The sequence below is a fragment of the Larus michahellis genome, chromosome 6 (assembly GCF_964199755.1).
Source record: "Larus michahellis chromosome 6, bLarMic1.1, whole genome shotgun sequence".
Lineage (NCBI taxonomy): Eukaryota > Metazoa > Chordata > Aves > Charadriiformes > Laridae > Larus > Larus michahellis.
The window spans coordinates 49,771,838-49,794,056 of record NC_133901.1 but is presented as its reverse complement, the minus strand read 5'-3'; the positions used below and the strand labels follow the sequence as shown (position 1 = coordinate 49,794,056).

The 22,219-nt window shown below is 40.6% G+C and overlaps 2 protein-coding genes across 6 annotated transcripts in view; one reads left to right on the top strand and one right to left on the bottom strand.

Annotated features, from left to right (window-relative positions):
* CAMK2G (calcium/calmodulin dependent protein kinase II gamma) overlaps positions 1-22,219 on the bottom strand; it is a 254,088-nt gene that overhangs the window by 183,916 nt on the left and 47,953 nt on the right. For 3 of the 5 annotated variants that reach the window (XM_074591309.1, XM_074591307.1, XM_074591310.1), the window contains 2 exons: positions 12,122-12,211; positions 9,763-9,868 (listed from right to left, as the gene is read on the bottom strand). The gene's annotated coding sequence lies outside the window, so the exon portion shown is untranslated. The remainder of the gene's footprint in view (positions 1-9,762; positions 9,869-12,121; positions 12,212-22,219) is intronic. The other 2 variants (XM_074591308.1, XM_074591311.1) reach the window with 2 other exon arrangements.
* PLAU (plasminogen activator, urokinase) lies at positions 11,379-20,600 on the top strand. The gene is made up of 11 exons (XM_074591313.1): positions 11,379-11,429; positions 12,968-13,076; positions 14,186-14,240; positions 14,422-14,526; positions 15,062-15,227; positions 15,573-15,658; positions 15,761-15,950; positions 16,590-16,744; positions 17,749-17,889; positions 18,463-18,611; positions 19,420-20,600. The coding sequence occupies exons 2-11, from the start codon at positions 13,020-13,022 to the stop codon at positions 19,612-19,614; spliced, it is 1,299 nt and encodes a 432-aa protein (XP_074447414.1). The 5' UTR covers positions 11,379-11,429; positions 12,968-13,019; the 3' UTR covers positions 19,615-20,600.

Genomic DNA, 22,219 nt, shown 5'->3' with positions numbered 1-22,219 from the left:
TAACATGAAAGTCATACCAGGTATTCAGGTATCTATTCTTATTTTCATTTTTATTAAATTGCTGGAAAATTTCTATGTCATTTATTCATAATCAAAACATAGTTTATAATATTTCTTTTGCCTTTTGAAGTGTCTGTAGATACATATTACTCAGAGCTTATATTTATATTTTTGAGAGTTTTTTGAAGATACTTAAGGCCACGTTTGCCTGTGTGTCTAGTCTGAAGTTACTTACACAAGCTGTTTCAAGTTAGAATACTTGATATATATGCTCACGCAGACTTGAATGTCACATGCTGAAACTGTGGTTTCCTTATGTTCCTTAAATGATTTTATCTTTCCTCCTTTTCTTCATTTTCTCACCCATTTTTGAGGAATCAGTCTTCTCGATATATATCACAGTAAGGGAAAAAATGTCAAACATGCCTATAGAAGGCAATATGGAGAAACACAGAGGTCCAAGTGTGCCAAATTGTCTAGCTCCGGAACTGAGAGCTGTGAAACCATAACTGTGCAGCACTGTCATTTCAATGAACCTCACTTTCAGGAATTATCTCATATTAATGTAGTGACATGCTTTGAGGATCAAAGCAAACACCTCTGCCTGGCACTGAATACTACTGTGGAATCACCTACTAATATATCACCAGGCTGTCAAAGACAAGATAAATTCCTTTTTCAATATGAATCACAAAATGGGGAGAACAAAAGGCAGAGGCATTAATCACCCAGAAGTATCTAAAGCAAGCAAGTGACCTAGTAGCCTACATTGCTTTTATTGGAATTTAGCTTGAAAATCATCACTCTTACAAGCTTAATTTCCACATGTACCAAATTTAGGCATGGAAACATTAAAAAAAAAAAAAGTAAAGAAAAAAGGAAGCTTGGCCTGGTTCAGAATGCCTAAGGTAGGTATTTGATGTCCTTATGTCCCATGAGAGTACCCCTAAAACCATTTAACATATCCTATGCTATATGAGCTCATGCTTTTGTAGAAACATTGCACAACTGACATTCAGCACCTGCACAAGAAACATCCTTTCCCCCCTTAAGACTCATATCAAGTTATCTTCTAAGAGCAGGAGCTTGACAAAAGAGGCAGCAGTAGCAGCACCCAAGTTTTGCAGTGACCCTGAAAGGAAAGATTGGGATTCCAGGCTCTTGTCAGCCTAGGGCATGAATTTCTAGATTTTACAGTGAAGAGGGTGGCCCAGGGCAGGAGCCATTCTCCACCTTTTTCTGATGAGACTGAGGCCCTGCAGAGAGAGAAAAGGGAGATCTATGAGGCCCAAGAGACAAAGCTGTTCCGTTGGAACATATGTTCTATAGTGGGCTTTTTGGTATAATTTTGTGGATACAAGAAAACAGTGATGAGATATTATGGGGCAAATGTTGATCCCTATTCCACCAGTATAAACACACTATGCAGTAACTGAGCTTATAGATGTATATTTCAGAAGAGGGTTTGGGTCTCCGATTTCGCAGGTACTTTGGTACGCAGACCTATGCCATTGAAATCAACAGAAGACAAGGATCTCCATAAGCAAGTTTTCTTTTAAATAATAATCAGCGCAGCGTAAGGTAGTTTTAAATAATATTCAGTGCAGCATAACACAGTAGCCTAGGATTTGTCCTGACGTTCCTTGCTCCCACTGAGTAATGCTTATTCATGAAGTAGTTCCATATAATGAATTGTGTTACACAGAATATATTAGAAATTTCCATTTATCTCAGGGGAATTCTCACAGGCTGGCAAAAGCTTTCCTCTTGGACTACAATGTGAATGTTCCTCACCAGGTGCCGGGAGGGAAAATCCAATTCTTTCCTATAGTCTGTCTCACCTTAACAATAGCCCACTCTTTACACTGCTTGCAACTACTTCATACATTGATCACTTCAGAGCTCACTAAATACAAACTTAACAGTGGCATTTCTCCTCCAACACCAGTTAGGCTTTGTCCAATTTCCTCTGTACTTTGCATGGAGTAGAATCTATTCTCGCCAGAACCGTTTAGAAGCAGAGCTCTGTCCTCATTCTCCTGGGCTTGGGAGCTCGCTTTACACATCACTGGCCACTTCCCACAGCTTTCTTCTTCACTGCCTCTCTTTGTACCCTTCTAACTCAACACTCCTTGTCTTGAAATGGCTGTCTTTTAGTTCTCTTTTTTTCTTCATTTTATACCTCACTTGGAAACACAAACTAATCTGCCATCTCTACGTGGGTGATGTTACATCTCTAAGGTAAACCTCCCTCACTCTGTCAAAATGTAAATCTGCACATTTCTCTGGTATCACCTTTTGTAAGACCTTTCATAGGATCAAATTCAGCTATAACAGAATTCCATCTTTCCTGGTCCTTTCGGGTCCAAAACCACTGTCCTCCATCTTCTTTATCTATAATTGAAAGCAACAAAACTTTTCTGCCTGCCATAAGCCTTGACAAATGCGATTACGCTTCTCTTGTCTGCACTCAGAAAAGGTCCTGCAAAGGCTTCTCTTATGGAATTCTGTTTGATCAAGTCACTCTGTACCATCTGCCTGCTCTTCACCAAGTCAACCATACATAATTTGTTTTCACTCTCAGAGCACCTCATGACCTATGCCTTCTAGGCCTATCCTCTCGCATTCATCCTTTGGATGCTGACTCCTCCTGAATAACCTATGTGGCCAACCTCCACTGTCCACTTACTAACTTTTCTGATATTAAGTCCAGGGAGAAGCGACTTTCAACCTTTTCCAGCACAACCTTCATTTGCTACTGTGTTCTCCTTCCATTTCTGACAACTACTTACTTAATAACACTTCTTTCTTACCCTTCTCCTGGATAAACCACAGCAGTTTCCAAAAAGAAAATGACACTTCACACTGTCTCTTCCCCCGCAGGTTGAAGGGTGCTCCCTTCCACCCTGCCTTTTTGATCATGACTACAACAGCATGCAGCCCAATACGCTGAGCCTTACAGATTTATTAGCACGGACTCTGCTCTACACCTTGCCTTCTCCATCTTCCCTGTAAATGCCTGCCTCACTCTCTGCTTGGTCTGTAGAGGCAAGTGAGCATACTCCTGACACCTCTTGGGGAACAAAGAGAAGATGCACTCCAAAGCTGTTTCAAAAAGGTCCCAATGAGGGAGGCTTTGTGGTATCTCAATTTGAGTTATTTTGCTCAAAAAACATATACATGTCAGAAGAAATAAAATATTGTCATTTCCAACAGTTTTAACCAAAATCGCAGAATGGCACGAATGGTCAGTATTGCCAAGAAAAAGCCATGGAGACAGAGGAGAGAGACAGAAAGTATTTCTGCTTTCTGGCAGGAATACCCTTGGTGGTACTGATGATAGGTTACTGTATGCCGGAACCTCCTTCTGGACTTTGCACAAGGATGAAAAAAAGGCCTATTTTGAAAAAAAAAAATTAAAAAAAGAGAAGTGTTGTGAAAAGTTTTTCTCTGCTGTGCTTATCATATACAAAAAAGCTCTATAATCTCTCATTTTTTCTTTTTTTTTTTTTTTGATCCTCTTTGTCCATCTTATTGATGGACAAAGAGGACCAAAATGGCTGCAACTGTCATAGACAGGATAGGTGTCAAAGTTCGTGCAGGAGAGCACGCACAACTTTCTTTAGAGATGTATTTACTTAAACTCTATAAGCTTTAAACAACAATCAGCAAATAAAGATTAGGGAAAGCAGCACAGTGTCTATACTAGAAGTAAGTTACAGGAAGCCAACTACAAAAAAAAAGGAAGACTGCAGCCAAAACATCCGAAGGAGTGGGAACCGGAGAAAGATAAGGACTATTATTAGACTATGCGAGATACACACTATTATTAGAGTACCCAAGTTAGTTCTGTTTCCCCTTTCTTCTTATCACAGTTTCTTTATGAGCTTATTCAGGAAGAATGCTGTTGTTCAACAGCACCCAGGAAGCAACTTATTTTTTTCTCCTTAAACCTCTTTTTCCTCTGAATCGTTCAACAGCCGTTGACCTGCAAGTGTATTGCGACTCTACCTGACACCCTGGGCAGTATTGCCCTATGGGCTCTCTGCACTCACATCATTCTGCCATTGGTATCCTTTTCCTTCAGCTGTAAATTCACAGGGGTCTCTTTTTTATTCAGATCTTTTTCAGTGTTTCATAGAACAGCCGGTAACTAATGTCATTAATGTTATGATTACAGAGTTATTTTTCTGTAGCTTGTATTTATTTAGATAATTAATGCTTAAGAAATTTATACTGCTGCCCACCATTATGGTACCTGAATACTACACTCAAAACAATCCTTCATTTAAGGATTGTAGCACAATTCTCTGCTATGGCTGCAAGCGATCTGCATCTCCGGTGAGCAGCCAGGGATACACTCAGCCCAGCTGCTACCCTCAGGTAGACAGGGCTCCCTGCCACTGATCCCCCACCCCTGGATTCTACCCGAGAGGTGCGAGACCTACACAACACGCTGTTTTCTCCCTGGAGGCCAAACTGATAGGGGCAGGCATTGCCACACCTTACTGAGAGCAGGAACGATTAATTTTCTCTTGACTAAGACACCTGTTACAGTATTAGTGCTGCTTGGCAGGGCAGCCTGTAAAATCACCGCTTCCTTCCCTGTAGGTAGGAACTGTCTGTGTTAGTTTAGGAATTTATCTTCCTTCATGAGAAGGAAAGCCAAAGAGAGAGGAGGAAGGAGTGGAATCCTAAATGATCTTCCCAGGCAGCCTCTCAGGGAGATAAGCAGTGCCAATTTTCTTTCCTGGACTGTATTGCATAGGGGATTAGGGTGTGCTGCTTCCCTGGATACGCCACCACTGGGATACTCATCTCCCAAAATATGCTTTCTTCCCAGATTTTAGCAAATCCTTTTTCTCCAGAAGTCTGCCAACTGACACGCTCTCAGTTTGTTGTGTTTCCTGTGGCATGCGAATCTGATTGACTGACGCACTGCAGAAATAATAGTCTAAGCCAGCTGTTTCTGTGAATTTCCAGTGTCAGATTTCAATGTGCTATTCCAGATCAGTAAATGGCAGGCAGACATAGGATTCTCTTGAAAAATATCCTACTTCAGAATTTAAGATCACCAAAACAAGCACAGCTTAATGGCTAAAAAACTCTGTATTTGCTTTCTGCCTTCTAGCTTCAGACTCAGAAGTCTTCTTTTCTGGGTTTCCCCCAGTGCCACCAGCAACTGGAAACTAAAGATAGGCCTAGACATAAATGCAAACATAATTTTAAGCTATTTAGGATCTCTATGTAACATCTGTAGTTCAGACTAATCTTTGCTTTAGATATTTGCTGTCTCAACCGAGCAATTTCAACAAATGTCAAAGATATTGGTGATTCTCATAATCAATGGATTTTCATAAATGCTAAATGAAATACAAAACATAGTTTAAAAGCAGGTGCACATCAAGCTGATGAAGAAATCCTCAGATGTGATCATTGCTGTTCAAAAAAAATATCCGTATCCGGACAGCTCACTGAAACAACAAAACATTGTATACAAAAAAAGAACATTTGTCAAGTAGCTGTTTCCTAGGTGTGAATGAGACGGGCCCAGTGACAGCGGATTTCACAGGTGCTCAAGGTGCTCAGCCTGTACCTAGGGTCAACTTCTAGCACAGTCAGTCGCTTTGCAAATGCAGCTGGCGTACCCAGCAAAACTGTGAGGGATTGTGTCATTTTAAAGCTTCAACCACATTCTCTCCTAGTGTAATAAAGTAGCTGAGCCAACAGGAGTTGGTTGCTTGTTGTGACTGAAGCAATTTTTCAAGGTTTTGATTACACTGGCTTAGTTCAGAGATAAAGGCTGGCTACTCCCGCTGCTCGCAAAGCAACAAGTATTGTCAACAAGCACCCAGAGAGAGTCCAGTGGCCCTCAACTGATACACTCTGCTACTTCTACCCACACAGATAATGCAGATAAGAGAAAAACAGTAGGCAGTAAGAAAAAGGAACAAAACTTTAAATAAATAAGGTAACCTGAGCAGCTGAATTATACCTAAAGGAAATGAGATCACCATTTGCTTCAAATTTCAACCACAAACAACTGACAAGTAATCAGGAGTCACTAAAGTGCAAGAATTTTTATGAATCACATTCACCTTAAAATCAGCTACTCTGGAAATTCCTGGGACTCATGCAAGCCGTAATTTGAAAGAATAAGATTAAAGAGCAAGCTGTATATTTTTAGCTGTATGAATGGTGATAATGTAACATTTGAAATCTCTTGGTTTACATTTAAAAACTTATTGGTTTATTCAGTCATACCTGTTATTATGTTATTATCTCAAGAGCTAGAAGTAAACTGACTTAAAAAATTAACTTGGCTAATATCAAGGGGAGAATACAAAATGTTTTACTGTGAAACTGGCTACGTTTTTGAAGGTGAAGCTAGGATATTCTAAAACAACTTTATATTGGAAAATTTCCCTTAAACTTGTAACACATTTTATGACTGCCTTGAAATCCTTTCTGCCGTAATCCAAAATTTGCTGTTACCCAATACTGTTTGATTTTGAAGCAGCATTCCAATACACAAAGCAGTTGTAAATATAGCTGTATTCTTTATATTCTATACTTGTAGCTGGAGCTACTTAATTCAGTGACAAGCTGTTTACTTTTAAAACAACAACAAACTCATTACGGAGATGACAAGTCATGTCAAAAGGATCTAGGTGTTTTCTTGGCTTTTGTACTCTTAATTACTAACTAAATACTGACTGTGAAGCTTAACCCTGCTCTTTTATGTGGGATGACTGAGGTTCAGGCACAGATAACTGCTCACATACAAATGTAGACCTCTTTGCTCCTGATGCACCACGAGTAGAGAAGACTTGCAAATTATTTTTCTATTTAATGGGAATCCATGTTGGCAAAACAGACGTTTTACTAGTCAAAGGACTAATTCTGATATTACTTACATGTGCGTGTGTACATGTGCCACAGAACATGTGACACACAACCACCAGACTTAAGGCAATACAAAGCCTCAGGAGTACCTGAGCACTGACTCTGGAAGTGCCTTGAAGAGAAGGGACTGCTCCCCCTGCACTGAGCTCCGTTACCTTCGGCAGGGGCTTGCAGAAGAGCCTGCTCACAGAGCCAGGATTTCAGGATTAAGGCAGATTTCTAAGCATGGCTGTAATTTTAAGCCTGTGCAGACTCCTATTAGGCTGGTGAATGTGCCTGACTGAGAAAACTGGTGTGGAGTATCAGGGTACCAGAGTAAGGGAAATTTTTCCTGATAGAACAGCATGTCTGCGGCAGTTCTTTTTACTAATATTTACAGGGTTACTTAACTCTCTGTGATTTCTATCCTTTTGGGGTTTACTGATGGGCCACCAGAAGCAATGCATGGTGGCGGACATTTTTTCTTTAGTTTTAATAGTTTATCATCATCTGTGAAAACGAACACTGGAACTAATAATACCTCCACCCCAGCAACTTCTGCAAAACAACGCAAACCTCACAATCTCTTTCAGTGCACCACCATGAGATAAAACCCCTGTATTTCTTTAAGAGGGTCGGTGTCCTCATCTAGTTGGAATGGAATGTTATCTTTTCTAAATTTGCTAAGTCAGGCTGGCCGATTAGTCCGAAACATTCAAGTTACTTCAACTATAAATTAAAACAATCAGCAAGATTTTTGTTGGCAACTGAAAACTAAACCACGGAATCACAGTTAAGCAAGAACTGCCTGACTGTGGGTCTGATCCTACTAGCTCTTCAGGGTTGGATCCACTGCATCTGTCCTCTGTTTGAGAGAAGTACTATACAACTGCAAGAGGTTCACAGACTTGGATCTCATGAGCAGCTCATAATAGGTGTATATATTTTCTTTACTCTGTGCTACAATACAGGTACAAACAAGAGAAATATATGAAACCTTATTATTAACAGCCCTGAGTATGTAAATGAGAGTATGACTTTAAATTTTGTGAATTGCATTTTCCAGTTTAGATGCTATACTCCTGCTAAGCAGGTAAAGTGCATTCTACATGGTCACCCATACCACTTCCTGTAGCACCTCTTTTCTTCAGAAGTCTTTCCCGCCTTCCATCCTGCCCACACCTCTGCCAAATTCAGATAAGAGACCAAGGTGATGAAAACACAGACAAGTATATAGAAAAAAGAACTAAACAGTGGAAAGCAGAAAGTGTCTCTCAAAATATAAAACTTGTTCATGGGTCTGTACAATAATTTCTCTTAAGCCACACGGTTCATCATTAATCAGTACCTACTAGGCGCATAAGTTACATTGAGATACTTTCCATAGGCATGTAATTTTGTTCACCGTTCTTCCTGAACAACTTGGATTTTGAGTTATAATGACCTCCTTTTCCTCTGTCCTATCACAATCTTATTCTATGGAGATAACATGGCTTGTAACAGAGCCCTTCTAAACTCTTGAGACATGAAGTAATGAACAAATCCTGACCCTGAAGCTACCAAAAGTCCCTCGGTAGCAGAACTGGTCCTGTTTCACCCCTCGCACTCCCTGGGCCTGTGCATTTCCTATCTGTGCAGCTCCAGCTTTGAGGACAGGTGGAGGTGTTGCCAGAACTGCCAGGCTACAGATTTTCCAAGGTCTCTGTCTTCAGGCAAGGCATATAACAGGGGTCCAAGGGTTTATTTCAGCTGCAACCTCACTTCAGATCTTGTTGTGCCAGCCATCAGCCAGCTCAGTGAACTCAGCCGCTGGAAATTATCTCATCCATTTCTGCTTCCTTAAGAGTCACTTAATGCTCATACAGATCACGCAGCCTTGTTTGCTGTGAGATTGCTTGCAGTACCAAAGCAAACTCATTTGTAGGTAGCCTGGATACCTCTCTGCTAAACCATGGTTTCAGTTCAATTATTCAACTGCAATTCATTCATCTATCTAGGTGCAAATATTCAGTCCAAAGGAATTTGATGGCACTAAAGCGGTCCTGCAAACATGGCAGAGTTTCTGACCAGTAACTGTTACCAGTCCACTTGAAACAAAGCAACACCACAGCCCAGGTCACTTCTGCTGGTGGCCTTTTAGATATATTTTATCATTGAGAATAAAGTAGTACAGTATTTCTGTGAAACCTAAGTATATGACAAATAGTAGAAAAAGGGAGTTTTGAATCTTGCTGTATCTTGTGCCTGAGCGAAGACAACAAAAATGTTTGTCTCTTGGGCCTGGGAAACAAGTATGAACCTTCAGGTTTCGGGGGGGAAATGAGGAAGAGGGGACATCTACACAGCTTGGTCACAGGTTCAGGGAGAAGGCCATTGCTCACAGTTCTACAGCACTTCTCAGGGAAGAACAAATGGGAAAGAGGAAAGCCAGGTGCTCTAGGGCTGACTCCTTTTCCAGAAAGAGAGTTTGAGGAAGCCACCAAGGCCTAGCACCTCTTCCTCGGGAAGAGCTGTCCAGCCCCAGGGAGCCCTCCTCTTCCTGGCACCTTGTCCCTCCCCTGCTCTCCCTACTGCATGAAACCATGACCCATTTCTTCATTTATGATGTGTAGGCTGGTGTATGAAAATTCATTAAGTAAATGTTCCAGACTTCTTTTAAAATCCAGATTATTTCCCCCCTCCCCGGAATTTATTCCCTAGGATAAGCTTACTCCACAGCCGCTCCTCTAAAGTGAAGAGAATGACATGGAGATTCTACCTTGGTATTTTCTACCCTGTTTCTTAGAGGATCTAATTACTTGTGATGTTGATATATTCTGTCACCACAGAGAGAGAGAAAAGTGACTTTCCTGAAATTCAGAAAGATTTCTTTCTTACCTACATTCATTTTTGGACTTCCAGCTGGAGCTGTTTCTCTTGACTCAGTTGCTGCCACTCAGTGAAGTGAATTCAGTGTGTTTTCGGCAGACGTGAATCTGACGATCTGAACAGAAAGGAATAGAGAATGTAAGCAGCTGGTACCCAAATAAAGGTACCACAGACTTGACACAAACAGAAGGTGGGGAGGGAAGAGGCTAAGCTATACTCATACCAGTGAAGTTAGGTGTCAAACATAGAAGGGTGGTCTCCTTAAGCTCTGAATTGTCCAGTTATGAAAACATTTCTCTTGAGGGAAATTCAAGTCAACTCCTGTTCTGACCTGGCCTCTGAAGAAATTGCTCTTCATCAGCTATACAACCTATGGAGACCTGCCTTGGCTTAGTCACCTGCACTGCCTGAAGCTAAACCCTATGAATATACCCACAACTACCACGTGCTGGTTTGCTCTTATTCACTACATTGCTACAACACCACAGCATAATGTGAAAAATCACATTTGACTGGGCTAGGAAAGACTATCTATTTTGCTGGGCCTGCACTCTATAACAGATGTTTGTCACTTCACTTCTCCATCTGCACCTTATTAAATGACCCCACTTTGCATATTTCTTTGGAAGACAGAATTTATGGGAAAACCGTGACCAATTTCTCGGGATCAGAAGATTGCTTCAGGGCAAGGGAGCTGTAAGCAGCTTTTGAGAAGATGGGTTTGGCCCCTGCTGTGAGGCTCCTGTCTTAATGGCATGAGGAACGCACCCTGCTCGCCCCAAATGCCCTGTGTTTCAGCTGGAAGCAGCTCTCAAAACACATTCAGTGCCTCAAGCATACATTTTGGCCCAATACCCCCTCCCAGTGGGCTGTGTTTAACCCACACCTGACTCATTTTAATCCTCTATTAATTAATAAATCATTTGTGCTTCTCTCATTATGAATAAAATACACCACGCTTCTTCATATCTCTAGGCATGTTTCAACACAAGTCATTCTTCTCATAGCTGTCACTCACATTTCTCTTTTGGTTTTGGGTTTTTGTTTGTTTCTTTTTTTCAAATGCCTCTCTAGGCAATCGCTGACTGTGGTGGGGAAGCCAAGGAGCCCCCCCAAAAAATCCAACCCCAGGAAAGTTGTTTGGTCACAAAATCACAGAATGATAGGGGTTGGAAGGGACCTCTGGAGATCATCTAGTCCAACCTCTCCTCCCAGAGCAGGGTCACCTTAGAGCAGGTTGCGCAGGAACGCATCCAGGTGGGTTTTGAATGTCTCCAGAGACGGAGACTCCACCACCTCTCCGGGCAGCCCGTTCCTCCTCATGTTTAGATGGAACCTCCTATCTTCGAGTTTGTTACCTCTGGTCCTGTCACCGGGCACTCTGACTGTACTCCCCCCTGCCGCCCGAAACTAAAAAGCAGCCTGTAAAATTTCCCCCTTGAGTCACTCCAGCTGCTTTTGTTTGCAGCCAGGCGAACGGCGAAGCGAACGACGAGGCCTTCGCGGCCCGCGGGTGCGTGCGGGCGGGCCCGGCCCCGAACCCGCCCCGGGGAGGCAGCGGCGTCGACCCCGCCCCGCCCCGGCCCGGCCTTTATAGCGCCGCCCCGCGCCACCGCCGCCAGCAGCCGCCCGGCAGCGACAGAGAGAGGCACAAGCACCGCGGGGCTTCTGCGCCGGTAAGTGCCCTACCGTCAGAACAGATTTGTGATTTAAGGGTAAAAAATGCCGGGTGTAAGTCAAAGGGAATTAAGTAGTTGCTCTTTAAATTAAAAAGAAAAAATAAATTTAAAATCTGCTCCAATGCAGTATTTCAGCAGTGGGGAAGATCTGGTCTACATGCTGTAGTGTATCATAATTTTAACAAGAAATCAGCAGTGCTGCTGTTTGTGATGCTACAGTTCAGTTGGGCCTGAGAAACTAATTATGGTAATAAAGGACAAATTACTTGCATAGATGCTAAAAATAATTATCTTAATATGAATAGTATTTAAGGGAAAATATATCTGCTGGAATCTCAACTGAATTTGAAAATTGGGCATGTCCAAGTACCTGAGGCGTGATTTGCTTTCTTGCATTATGAAACCTGCTTACAAGTAAATGCTGCATCTACATTAGCATTTTGGTTTGGATCATGTCAGCTCTCTTTTTTTTTTTCAAATGAATCCAGTGATCTTCTCTATTCCCTATGCTTTGGTTCATGCCACTGAATAGCTTTAGAGTATGTCTGCTGTATTTCTTCTGACTAAAACCAAACTGGAAGATGCAGGTGTTCAGTCTGCAGGAGCAAGCTAGAATTAGTGCAATGTAAAAACCTCTGAAGCAGATACAGTGTGGAGCGGGTCTTCAGCTCCAGCTGAGTTCTGCATACCTGCTCTTCCTGCATGGCACTGCTTGCTGATGTAGATTGCCCCAAAGTCTTTTAAAAATCAAGTTTTCCAGTCTTCTAGAACTGAGGACACTTTAAAAATAAAAAAAAAAAATTCATTACTTTCATTGCAATCAAAAAAAAGAGACACTAGTACTTTATAGCTCTCTTCGCCATCATTTTTACAAGCTAGTTTTGTAACAGTCACTCCTGGGAAGATTGCTATATGTGCTTGGCTACAAGAACCAGCAGCATATAAGAACTCAAGACAGAATATGTTCTAAGCCTCTCTCATACTGTAAATAAGTGAGGTAACATCAAGACCAGCCTTTCAGGAGTTTGCAGTGGTCAGAGGCAGTCGGTGAGGTGGCCGGGCTGATGTAAGTGCCCAGCATCAACAAGATGCAGTCAGCAGCTATAGAGGTCATTAAAAAAAGGAGCTTTCCCTTTCATACCCTAAATGTGGATGCTCAGTGCTTTTGTTGCAAGGTAGCAATAATCGGTTAAAGAGGTACAAACAGCTGGATAGCAACTAAATGCGGCTGCCAGTTTCTAACTGTGTTAGTCCATGCTGCAGAAACAAAGTATGGATTTTTTCAATTTGCCTTTCTCTGCTTTATTTAACCTCTAAAAAAATCTGGTTGTATTGCTAAATGTACAAAAAAGCTTCAAAAGATAATGTCTAATTTAATCCAGGGAAATAATAAACAGATATTCCACAACAAATCAATGCTTAATTCTTCTGTCAATTGTGTTGTAACTTATTCTGAAACCCACTGAAGACAACAGAAGCAAGAGAGCTGACACTGAAAGCTACAACATGACATTAAGTTCTTCTTTTATTTTCAGAATCAAAATAATACAGATAAAAGAGGAACGAAGTGAGAAGTTAACTAACAACATGAAGTTACTCATCTTCGCAGTAACCCTGGGCACACTTGTCACGGGACTAGATTCTGTAAGTTTTGAAATAAATCGAGGGGGGGGGGTTCACTTGGAACCACTTCTGGTTTTGATTACACTTCTGCTTTGGACAGTATAGTAGGCTTTTGACTTGAATTGTTTTTGCTGCCTTTGTGTGTATGTATACATCTGCTGCACAAAGATGACTAGAAACATGCTTTTGAACCCTTTGGTTTTTCTTCTGATTCTGGTCCACCCTAAGATGTCTGCTAGTGTTCAGTTACTGAAGGCATCATGCAATAATCAAGAAGTCTATCTCTTCTAGTTTTCTCTTAATGCAATTTAAACCTAGAAATTGAGTACCAAGAACTCAGTGGTCTTTCATGGAGGTGGTATTGTGCCTTAACCAAACTTCCACCTCCCCTACTTGAAAGTGTGATCCTAAAAAAGGAGCAGCATATATTTATTTGAATATTTTTTGACTATCAACTTGTATGACAGTTGATAGCTATCAGCAGAGCTATTCACCACACTATGGAATTATATTATTATCATTACTTGGTTTAGTATAGGCAAGCCCACTTGACCTCTGGGAAAAGTACACTAAAAGCCTAATCTTAATTAATTCTGCAGAGAAAGAAACATCCAGCTTGCAAACCAGAGGCAGGACCTGAAGTACAGGGCAAGAATCTATTATTGTATAAGTCTACTGGCTTTTATTCCATGGCACAAATGTGAAGCACCAAAGTCACCAAAGTGACAGAGGCAGCTGGGGAATGTTGCATTTTTCCTGCACCTCTCGGTGGCTGAGAGGTGTAGAGGGAGAGGTTCCCTTCCACATTTTAGGGACACAGAGCATTGAGAGCTGCTTAGGCCCTCGTAGCAGAAATAACTGCAGTGTTGACCTGATGCAGTGGACCATCTTGGTGTTTTTTTCTGGTGGTTTTTTTGTGTGGTGTTTTTTTTCTTCCCCGTTCTGCTTTGCTTGAGTAGAGTGCCACTTTTCATTCACATACAGATTCCCCAGAGCAGGTTGTTGGTAACTACATGCAAAAACCTAAACTGTTGAAGGTATCCAGTAGGGAGCAGAATTTGTGCCAGTAGGATAGTCAGACCACATAAAAGAAACTGTTCCCTTTAAAATCCTTTTTTCTTTCCCCTTAGGTTTATAGCAAGAAGTACTACAAGCTGCCACATAAACACAGATCATTTCACAAGGGTAAATACCTGCCTCTTCTACTTGAACCTAAAAAAACTTGTTAACTTGCAATTATACCTTCATACAAGAAGGAAGACTTTTACTGATACTTAAACATCTAAAACTTAGTTTGCAACTACATTTCGTTTTACTTCATCATGCAAATGTTTTGCCTCTAATTAGTGATGTCTCTTACTTGCAGATTGCCATTGTTTGAATGGAGGAACCTGCATTACCTATTACCTCTTTAGCGGAATTCATCGTTGTGTATGCCCAGAAGGATACACTGGGATTCACTGTGAACTAGGTAGAACATCAATCTTCCTTAATACTAACTAACCTGATTGAAAAGATCTTAAAGGATAGGCAAATGATGAATATGAAATGCCAAGTGAAAGTATTACCCATAAACAGTGACAAGATATCCTTTAGCACTTTATGCTAACAGTCTAAGTGAGGAGAACCAAATAAATATTGGTGCAAAATTGCAACCTCTGACTTTTTTTTTGTGTCCCTGCTTCTTCTCTACTGTTGCCTACCTCACAAATGCTTTAGATTGGGGTGAAAAAAGTTCTTGTTTGGGAGTGTTCAGAAGCACTGATTATATTGTGAAGTACACTGAAACTATTAAAGAAGCAATACGCATGCCTTAAAGCATAAGATGCTCAAAACTCATATAGAACAAATTTAATAAGAATACATAATCAGTCCAGACTTCACATCATCTGTTTTCAAGTGTAATGCAGGAACTTTTTTCTCATTAGAAGGATCCATACAGATTATTTCTGTCTCAGAACAATTATAAACAAGAACATGCTGATAATGAAATATTGTTTTCTCAGACACTGACAGCATGTGCTATACTAAGAATGGGGAGGACTACAGAGGAATGGCAACAGAAGATGAATGTCTGCCGTGGGATCTTCCCTCAGTAGTCAGGAGGGGTCAATACCATGCTCATTTGAGGGATGCTTTGCAGCTTGGACTGGGCAGACACAGCTACTGCAGGTAAGAAAAGCATCACTCTTCCTTGGATGACTTCTATTGTCACAGCCCCAGAAGTGCCTCAAGTGATGGTACATGTTTAAAAAAAAAAAAAACCCAACAAAATATTAGGGATTTAGACTGACAGTATTTGGAACGCAACTCGTTGAAGTGTCTAGAGTTCTTACTGCTGAAGCTGATCATACTGCAAAATTCCAAGTATGCAACAGAAATAGTCAGTTGTTAATTACTTTCTCTAGCATATCTTGCAAGAGAACACTTTTGGCCTTTTCAGGACAGTTAGAAATATAAGATACTATCACTTTTTAAATCTGTCTTTATGAAAAGAACACTTCCTTTATCCTCTAGAAACCCGAATGGAAGGAACAGGCCCTGGTGTTACACCAAAAAGGGATTCACCATTCAAGAAACACCCTGCAACATAGAGAAGTGTGGTAAGTAACAGGAATTTCAAGACAACTGATTTCTACTTTTTTAATAGCACAAGGTTGGTGCTTAGTTGTAAGAACACCTGAACAAAATTTTTCCTTTCCTAGGGCACGCATGTGGTCAGAGGAGCATCAGCAAGTATTTCAAGATCGTTGGTGGAAGCCAGGCAGAGGTTGAGTCTCAGCCTTGGATAGCTGGCATCTTCCAGAACATAAGGGGCACTGACCAATTTCTGTGTGGTGGCACCCTCATTGACCCCTGCTGGGTGCTTACAGCAGCACACTGTTTTCATACTCCGTAAGTTTGCAGTTCCACATCCTTATTTGCAACTTTCTTCAGCGGATTTCTTTGCCTGATGCTCACTGAGCAGCCCTTCAAAACGTACCATAGTAAGAATGTTCTTTTCATTGAGCAAAACAAGAGGAACAGCTGTAAACATTAAGCCTCTGGGAGTCCAAGTCTATCAGAATAAGCTAGCAAGACGTGAACGTTTTAGTGGATTGTGTAATTTAAACAATTTTAGCTTAAATTGGAAACTGGGTTTCATTTTTACCTCAGCTGTTCCCAAACTTAAAAGTTGTACTGAAAGGTGATGAGCTGTTGAGCAATACACTTATGGGTGTCTTTTGTTGTTTTTCCTGTGGAAAGCTGATCATCTTGGCATCCTGCAGAGGATTCGCATTGCCAATGCCTGGCATTAGTAGCAGCTAGCTAGGTGTGCATTTCAAAATGCCTGAGCGTCTGTCTTAATCCCCTCAAATGGAAAATCAGGATGCTTTCCTCTTAGAATGGAGGATTAACTTTCAAAGCTGAGTAAACTGTGCTTTTTCTTGTCAGTATTAAAGTAAACACAAAACAGAACTGGGTCTGGATCTAAACTGTTGACCTCACTGTCAGAAGCTGGTAGTCTTCATGAATCTCTTTACTCTCACTCAGGTCAAAAAAGCCACAAAACAAATCCACCTACAAAGTCTTCCTTGGAAAGTCCATACTGAATGCTACTGATGATAAGGAACAAGTATTCATGGTTGATGACATCATCTCTCACCCTGAATTTACAGATGACACAGGTGGCAATGAGAATGATATTGGTAAGTGTCATCTTAATATGAGCCTTTAAAACACTGAGGGTAGCTGAAGGCTATGTAACTGTGGCATACACCTTCTTTTAGAAGTATAACCAGAGATGAGACGAAGGGGAACAGGAACTAGGTGCTTCTGAGAACTAGGCCTGTACTGAGCAAGATTTTTCCACTTGTACAAACTTAGTTTGTGGCACACATCAGATGCATTACCTGTCACAGAGATAAGACTGTCTTATCTCTGGACCTGTACAAGGCATGGCTTTTCCATAAGCACTGGTGGCAGCATCCCATTTCTAACATCTTAATCTGTGTCTACAGAGATCACACTGTATGTATAATAAATGATGGAAAAAATGCAGGTATAGTAGGTTTCATCATATAGTAGGGAAATGCCATATCAGGTAGCACATTAGTCAAAGTTTTTCCCGAATTAATCCAGACTTTGGTAAGTCTCTCTGGCTTTTACAAGCCTATCCCTAAACGAACAAAGTCAGAGATGGGTTTTTGCAGCTTACACAGAACAGACTTGCCACTCGTGCACTTGATGCTTAGAATTCTCTCTACCACCCCTCCCAAATTTCTGCTGCTAAGGAAAAAGACTCAAAGAATAGCTTTAAATGCCCTTCTGGTGAGAAGTATAGTATAAACTGTCACCTGTTCAGTAGGGATCGGGGTGCCACTCTCTACAGCCAGTCAGGAAGTTGAGGCTTTAAAACACCTGAAAATACAGTTGCAGAAAAACTTTCCCTGAGCTATCAGCCCCATCCTTCTAGGAAGGAAGTTCAAGTTCAAACACTTGCCAATTTTAGTGCTGGGAGATTAATTCTGTTGTTACTAAATAATGACCCAGCGTCATTCCGAAAAGCAATGAGAGGAACCATATGTAACCAGAACTAAATGGAATTGCTATTCCCATTAACTGTACCCTATACTCCTATTCTCAAAGAACTTGAGGGAGGGTAAAACTTGCTTTACAAATTTAACTTTATCTTCTCTGACTTGTTTCTTAGCTTTGATAAGGATAAGAACAACTTCTGGGCAGTGTGCAGTAGAATCCAAATATGTCAGAACAGTCTGCTTGCCAGAGAAGAACCTTTACTTACGAGACAATACCCGGTGTGAAATAGCTGGCTATGGAAAACAAGACTTTTGTAAGTAAATAACTTCTTTCTAAAGTTGTACTTCCACAATGTGGGAACTGGATTATTTTTTTAATACCATGACCTGCAAAGGATTAAAAAGGATTCCTTTCTATTATTCTATGCATTCCATGTGCATCTCTCAAAGATAATCTCTGCTATCATCTTCTCTAGTTGTCCATGGCATTTCCTATCTAATGCTTCTCACACTTCTCAAACCATACAAAGTAAGCCAAGATGTAAAACACAGCATTTTTTTTTCATTCCTGATATGGTGAGGAATAGAAAAAAATTAAAGCTGTGTTGGAGGATTAATAACAGATTGCATTTGTGCAGAACTTCAAAAACTATCAAACTCTTTCTCTCTAAGAACCAAGCTTTATAGTTTGCATTTGGAACACTTGCTTTTCCTCTTCAAAACTCTTTCATTAAAAGTAAACAAATACTGCATAAACTGGAAATAAGAGCCTCAAATCAGAACTGGAATGGCTGTGCTAATTTCTTTTAAGTGCTGAAAGTGTGTGTTATACACTGGTTTTGTTTGTCTTGGATAGTGAAAATAGTTAAATATTCTTTTGTTTGCAGATGACATTTACTATGCTCAAAGACTGATGTCAGCCACTGTAAACTTAATATCACAGACAAAATGCAAATATGAATACTATGACAGTGTCAGAGTTACTGACAACATGGTCTGTGCTGGAGATCCCACATGGATGACTGATGCATGCAAGGTAGAACTAGTTTATTTTATCTTCTAAACTGTTTTAAATGCATGTACGTTATATGGATCAACTGATGGCGTCTTCTAATTCTACTAGCAGAAGAGTCTCTCTTTATGTAGCTGGAATGTAGTACATCCAGTGGAGTTGAGCTGTAATGTGGACAAATGTATGGAATGAGGTTGGGACCTAGACTTAGGTGTTACCTCCTCTGGAGGAGCAAGAAGTGCTGTATCCTAGCCAGTTATTCCTCAGGGCCTTATTTACAATCTGTTCAAGCAACGACTAGCAGATAGATATCAGAGGAACACAGTAGCTATTCCAATCTCAGCTTGCACTTCATTTAAATCCCCTCTGCAAAGGGATAAAAGGTGAACTAGTGGGGGACATTGAGCCCCTACACAGATTCCTCAAAACTAGATTTGCTTCCCTGCACACTCACTGGGCAGAGTGGCCATATGAGCCACTACAGAGAACAAGTGTTGTCCCTACAGGCAGGGAGACAATTAATTCTGTGAAGAATTGGGTGTGTTGCCTTTGACCTTCTATCACTAGCCTAATAACTGTGATTATAAACTTGGGATGGAGTGTTGTACACAAGGTAACCGCTCTCTCTGAACCCTGCTAGGGGTGAACTAGAGAACACCTTACCTTACAGACTGTGTTCAGCTCACAGCAGATGCTGAGCCTTCTGTTCATCTATACAGTGTTCTCAAAAATCAAAACTAGCTCATAGATATTTACTAGCTTGTTTTACTCTCCCTGCTATAAAGGCTCCATCTGCAGAAAATGGCCTCATATATTCTCTTTCCGCTGTCAGGGGGATTCCGGTGGCCCCATGGTCTGTGAGCACAACGGCAGGATGACGCTTTATGGGATTGTCAGCTGGGGAGATGGCTGTGCAAAGGAAAACAAGCCTGGCGTTTACACCAGAGTTACTCGATACCTTAACTGGATTGACTCCAACATGAATGCAGTAACTGCCAAGAGTCGTTTTCTCCCTGAACCAAAGTGACCTTTTTTACATCTGGACTCAAATGAACAAGATTAAGCCTATACAGATGACAGGACACTAAAGTCCTGAATGTCATGAGAGGCTTTCATTTTTAAATGCTTGTGTGGTCTGCCGCTCACATCGGTGTTCCTGAGGCAGAAAGATGGTTGATATATTATATTACTACTATGAATTACCTGAAAACCACTCCATGGGAAGCTAAACTATTTAACATTTAAATGAGTGTTCCCATGCATGATACTATGCATATCAAGTTACCTGTCCACTTCATTTATGAACCAGCATTTGTTCTGGAAGTACTGGTAAAGTTTTAACTTAACTCAAGTATTCGTTTTATACATGGCCTGAGTCTAAAATCTTTCGTCATCACACTGAATAATGCTAAGACTCAAGTCCTAGAAACCCAACCTGTTAAGAGCTGTACTGAGGGCGTCTTTGCACTGATCAGGCTTTGTGTCAGAAAGTGGGAGGAACTGCATTAGTGTTAACTATTGCTGATGCATGAAGAAGGTCCAAAGTCTGCTTAGACTGAAGCAACACTTAGTTGCTATAGACCCAACATATAATAAAATCTTAAGGATGCCACCTGTAGCTGTGTCAGCATTACAAACTCAAATGTATTACACTTAAGAACTGTACTGCAAGAATTGAAAACCTGACTTGACTTCCAGGTCAAATCTGAAGGTGTCTTGGTCCCCTTAAAAATCTGATGCTGTAACCTCTCCACATGTACCTATGTACCCAGGAGAGGATTTAAGTGCTCAACACTCATTGAATGCTGCAGATGTCCAAAGTCAGAACTTTATTTCTATTCATTTAATTTATATTATATGGAAACTACTTCTTACGCTGGTTTTATTTTTAAACTTTTTTTAATAGATCTGAATTATTTGTATGAGGGCTGGAACCTCAAGCTTTATTTAATTATTTTTATTGTGTTTAACTTATTGTTTGTATGATGGATATTAAAATATCATTAAAAAACCTATTATTCTTATGTGTCTGCTCCTTCCCTTTTGAAAGGGTAGTGGTATGATTTGAAAGACAACTGCCATTAAGTTCTAATCTGAGCCATAAAGTCCTTTGGTAAAACATAAACGTTTGAACTTCCTGTTTACTAAAGCCTTTCATATGAGAAATTAATGTCTTTTACTACGGGCTATAGAGTGCTAGAAAACTGTGTGTGCACTACCCAGGCACAGAGTATAGGATGAACAACAGTGCTGACGAGGCAATATCCATGCTGCATGTGCTTTACGACTTCCATCTAGCCCTGTGGACTAGACCTTCTCAAGTGGCTGTGGAACATCAGGTGAACTTCTATAGCACAATATTCCGTTTAGGTTTCATCCTAAGGGAATACAGTTCTCATGCTCCAGAACTGTGCTGCACTATGATCCAAGTCATTGAGGGGGGCACAGAGGGATCAAGAGATTGGTTACAAAAGCTCACTCATTAACTAAAATGCTATTGCATGTGGGAGAAAGCCATACAGTATCAGAAAGGTGCTACAAGGAAAGTAATTATTTCAGCTTTCCTCAGTACTTCTTTGTGGATACTAATTTTGTAAGAGAAGCATTCAAAGTTGACCTCAAGTACTGCTAAGCAAAATCTTAGGTAGCAGAAATTACAGCTAATGGCGAGATTGATTTAGGTTTCAGTTTATTTTCTTTTTCAAGAAAGAAGTTTAGCTAGAACAGAATTCATAGTAGAAAGTGCTAAGAATAAAGAATTACTTAAAGCCAACTGCATTTCTAATTCTGGATGAAACATCACAATTAAACACAATCAGTCCTTGCTGAAGATACATTCTGTTGTTTCGGCAGACAACAAAGGCGGAAAATATTCTCAAGGTCGTCTCTTTCGGGTGGTTAAGGAAACACAGTGAAGTCCTAGCATCACTTCCATGTCCTGAAGAGCATGGGCTGTCTGCTTTGATTTTGTTTCTTTTAAAGAAGCTATAAGATGGAGGCAGACTGGAGATACTGCTATAAACCAGGTTTATAGCAAATTTACAGAGAAGAGTTTGTATCACAGCATCAAGATGCCATATATTTGTGTGGTGTTTGTAATTGTGAAAGTAAAAGACTTGCATGAATGCCAAGCATTTAACACTGAAAAATTACTTCCTACGCTGAAATTGCTATCATGGAACGAATTAGCGGCCTAGTTAGCAGCATAATTTCTGACGTTAGCAGTCCAATCCATCCTAACCGACTAACATAGTGAGCCAACAAGACTCTAGTAGTTATTGGTCAACAGATCTCAGACTAGCAATTTGGCTTGCCAATTTTTGGCCTATTTCTAAAAAAAGTTAGAACCCAAATGTTTTGTTAGTTATTCATCTCCTCTCATAAATGCAGAATTTGATGTCAAGTTACAGGACTGCTAGGGAAATTTAACGGATTTTTGTAGATCAGACCACACTGTTTACTTTCTCATTATAGTTCATTTAAGAATTCAGGAAATAAAATCAAATGTGCATGTGCAATCATTTCTTATGGAGCTCTCCTAGAAACCTTTCGGTCTCTGTCACTAGCTGCTTAATGATGAATGACTAGAGATTTCAGGAACATTTTGGAAAAATCTTGAGCAAGAAATTTGT

Excerpts from the sequence above, each read along its gene's own strand:
- PLAU (XM_074591313.1), top strand. The coding sequence starts at position 13,020 with ATGAAGTTACTCATCTTCGCAGTAACCCTGGGCACACTTGTCACGGGA. Across the intron at positions 17,890-18,462 it reads CTATGGAAAACAAGACTTTT|ATGACATTTACTATGCTCAA; the intron begins GTAAGTAAATAA and ends TTTTGTTTGCAG. Across the intron at positions 18,612-19,419 it reads GGATGACTGATGCATGCAAG|GGGGATTCCGGTGGCCCCAT; the intron begins GTAGAACTAGTT and ends TTCCGCTGTCAG.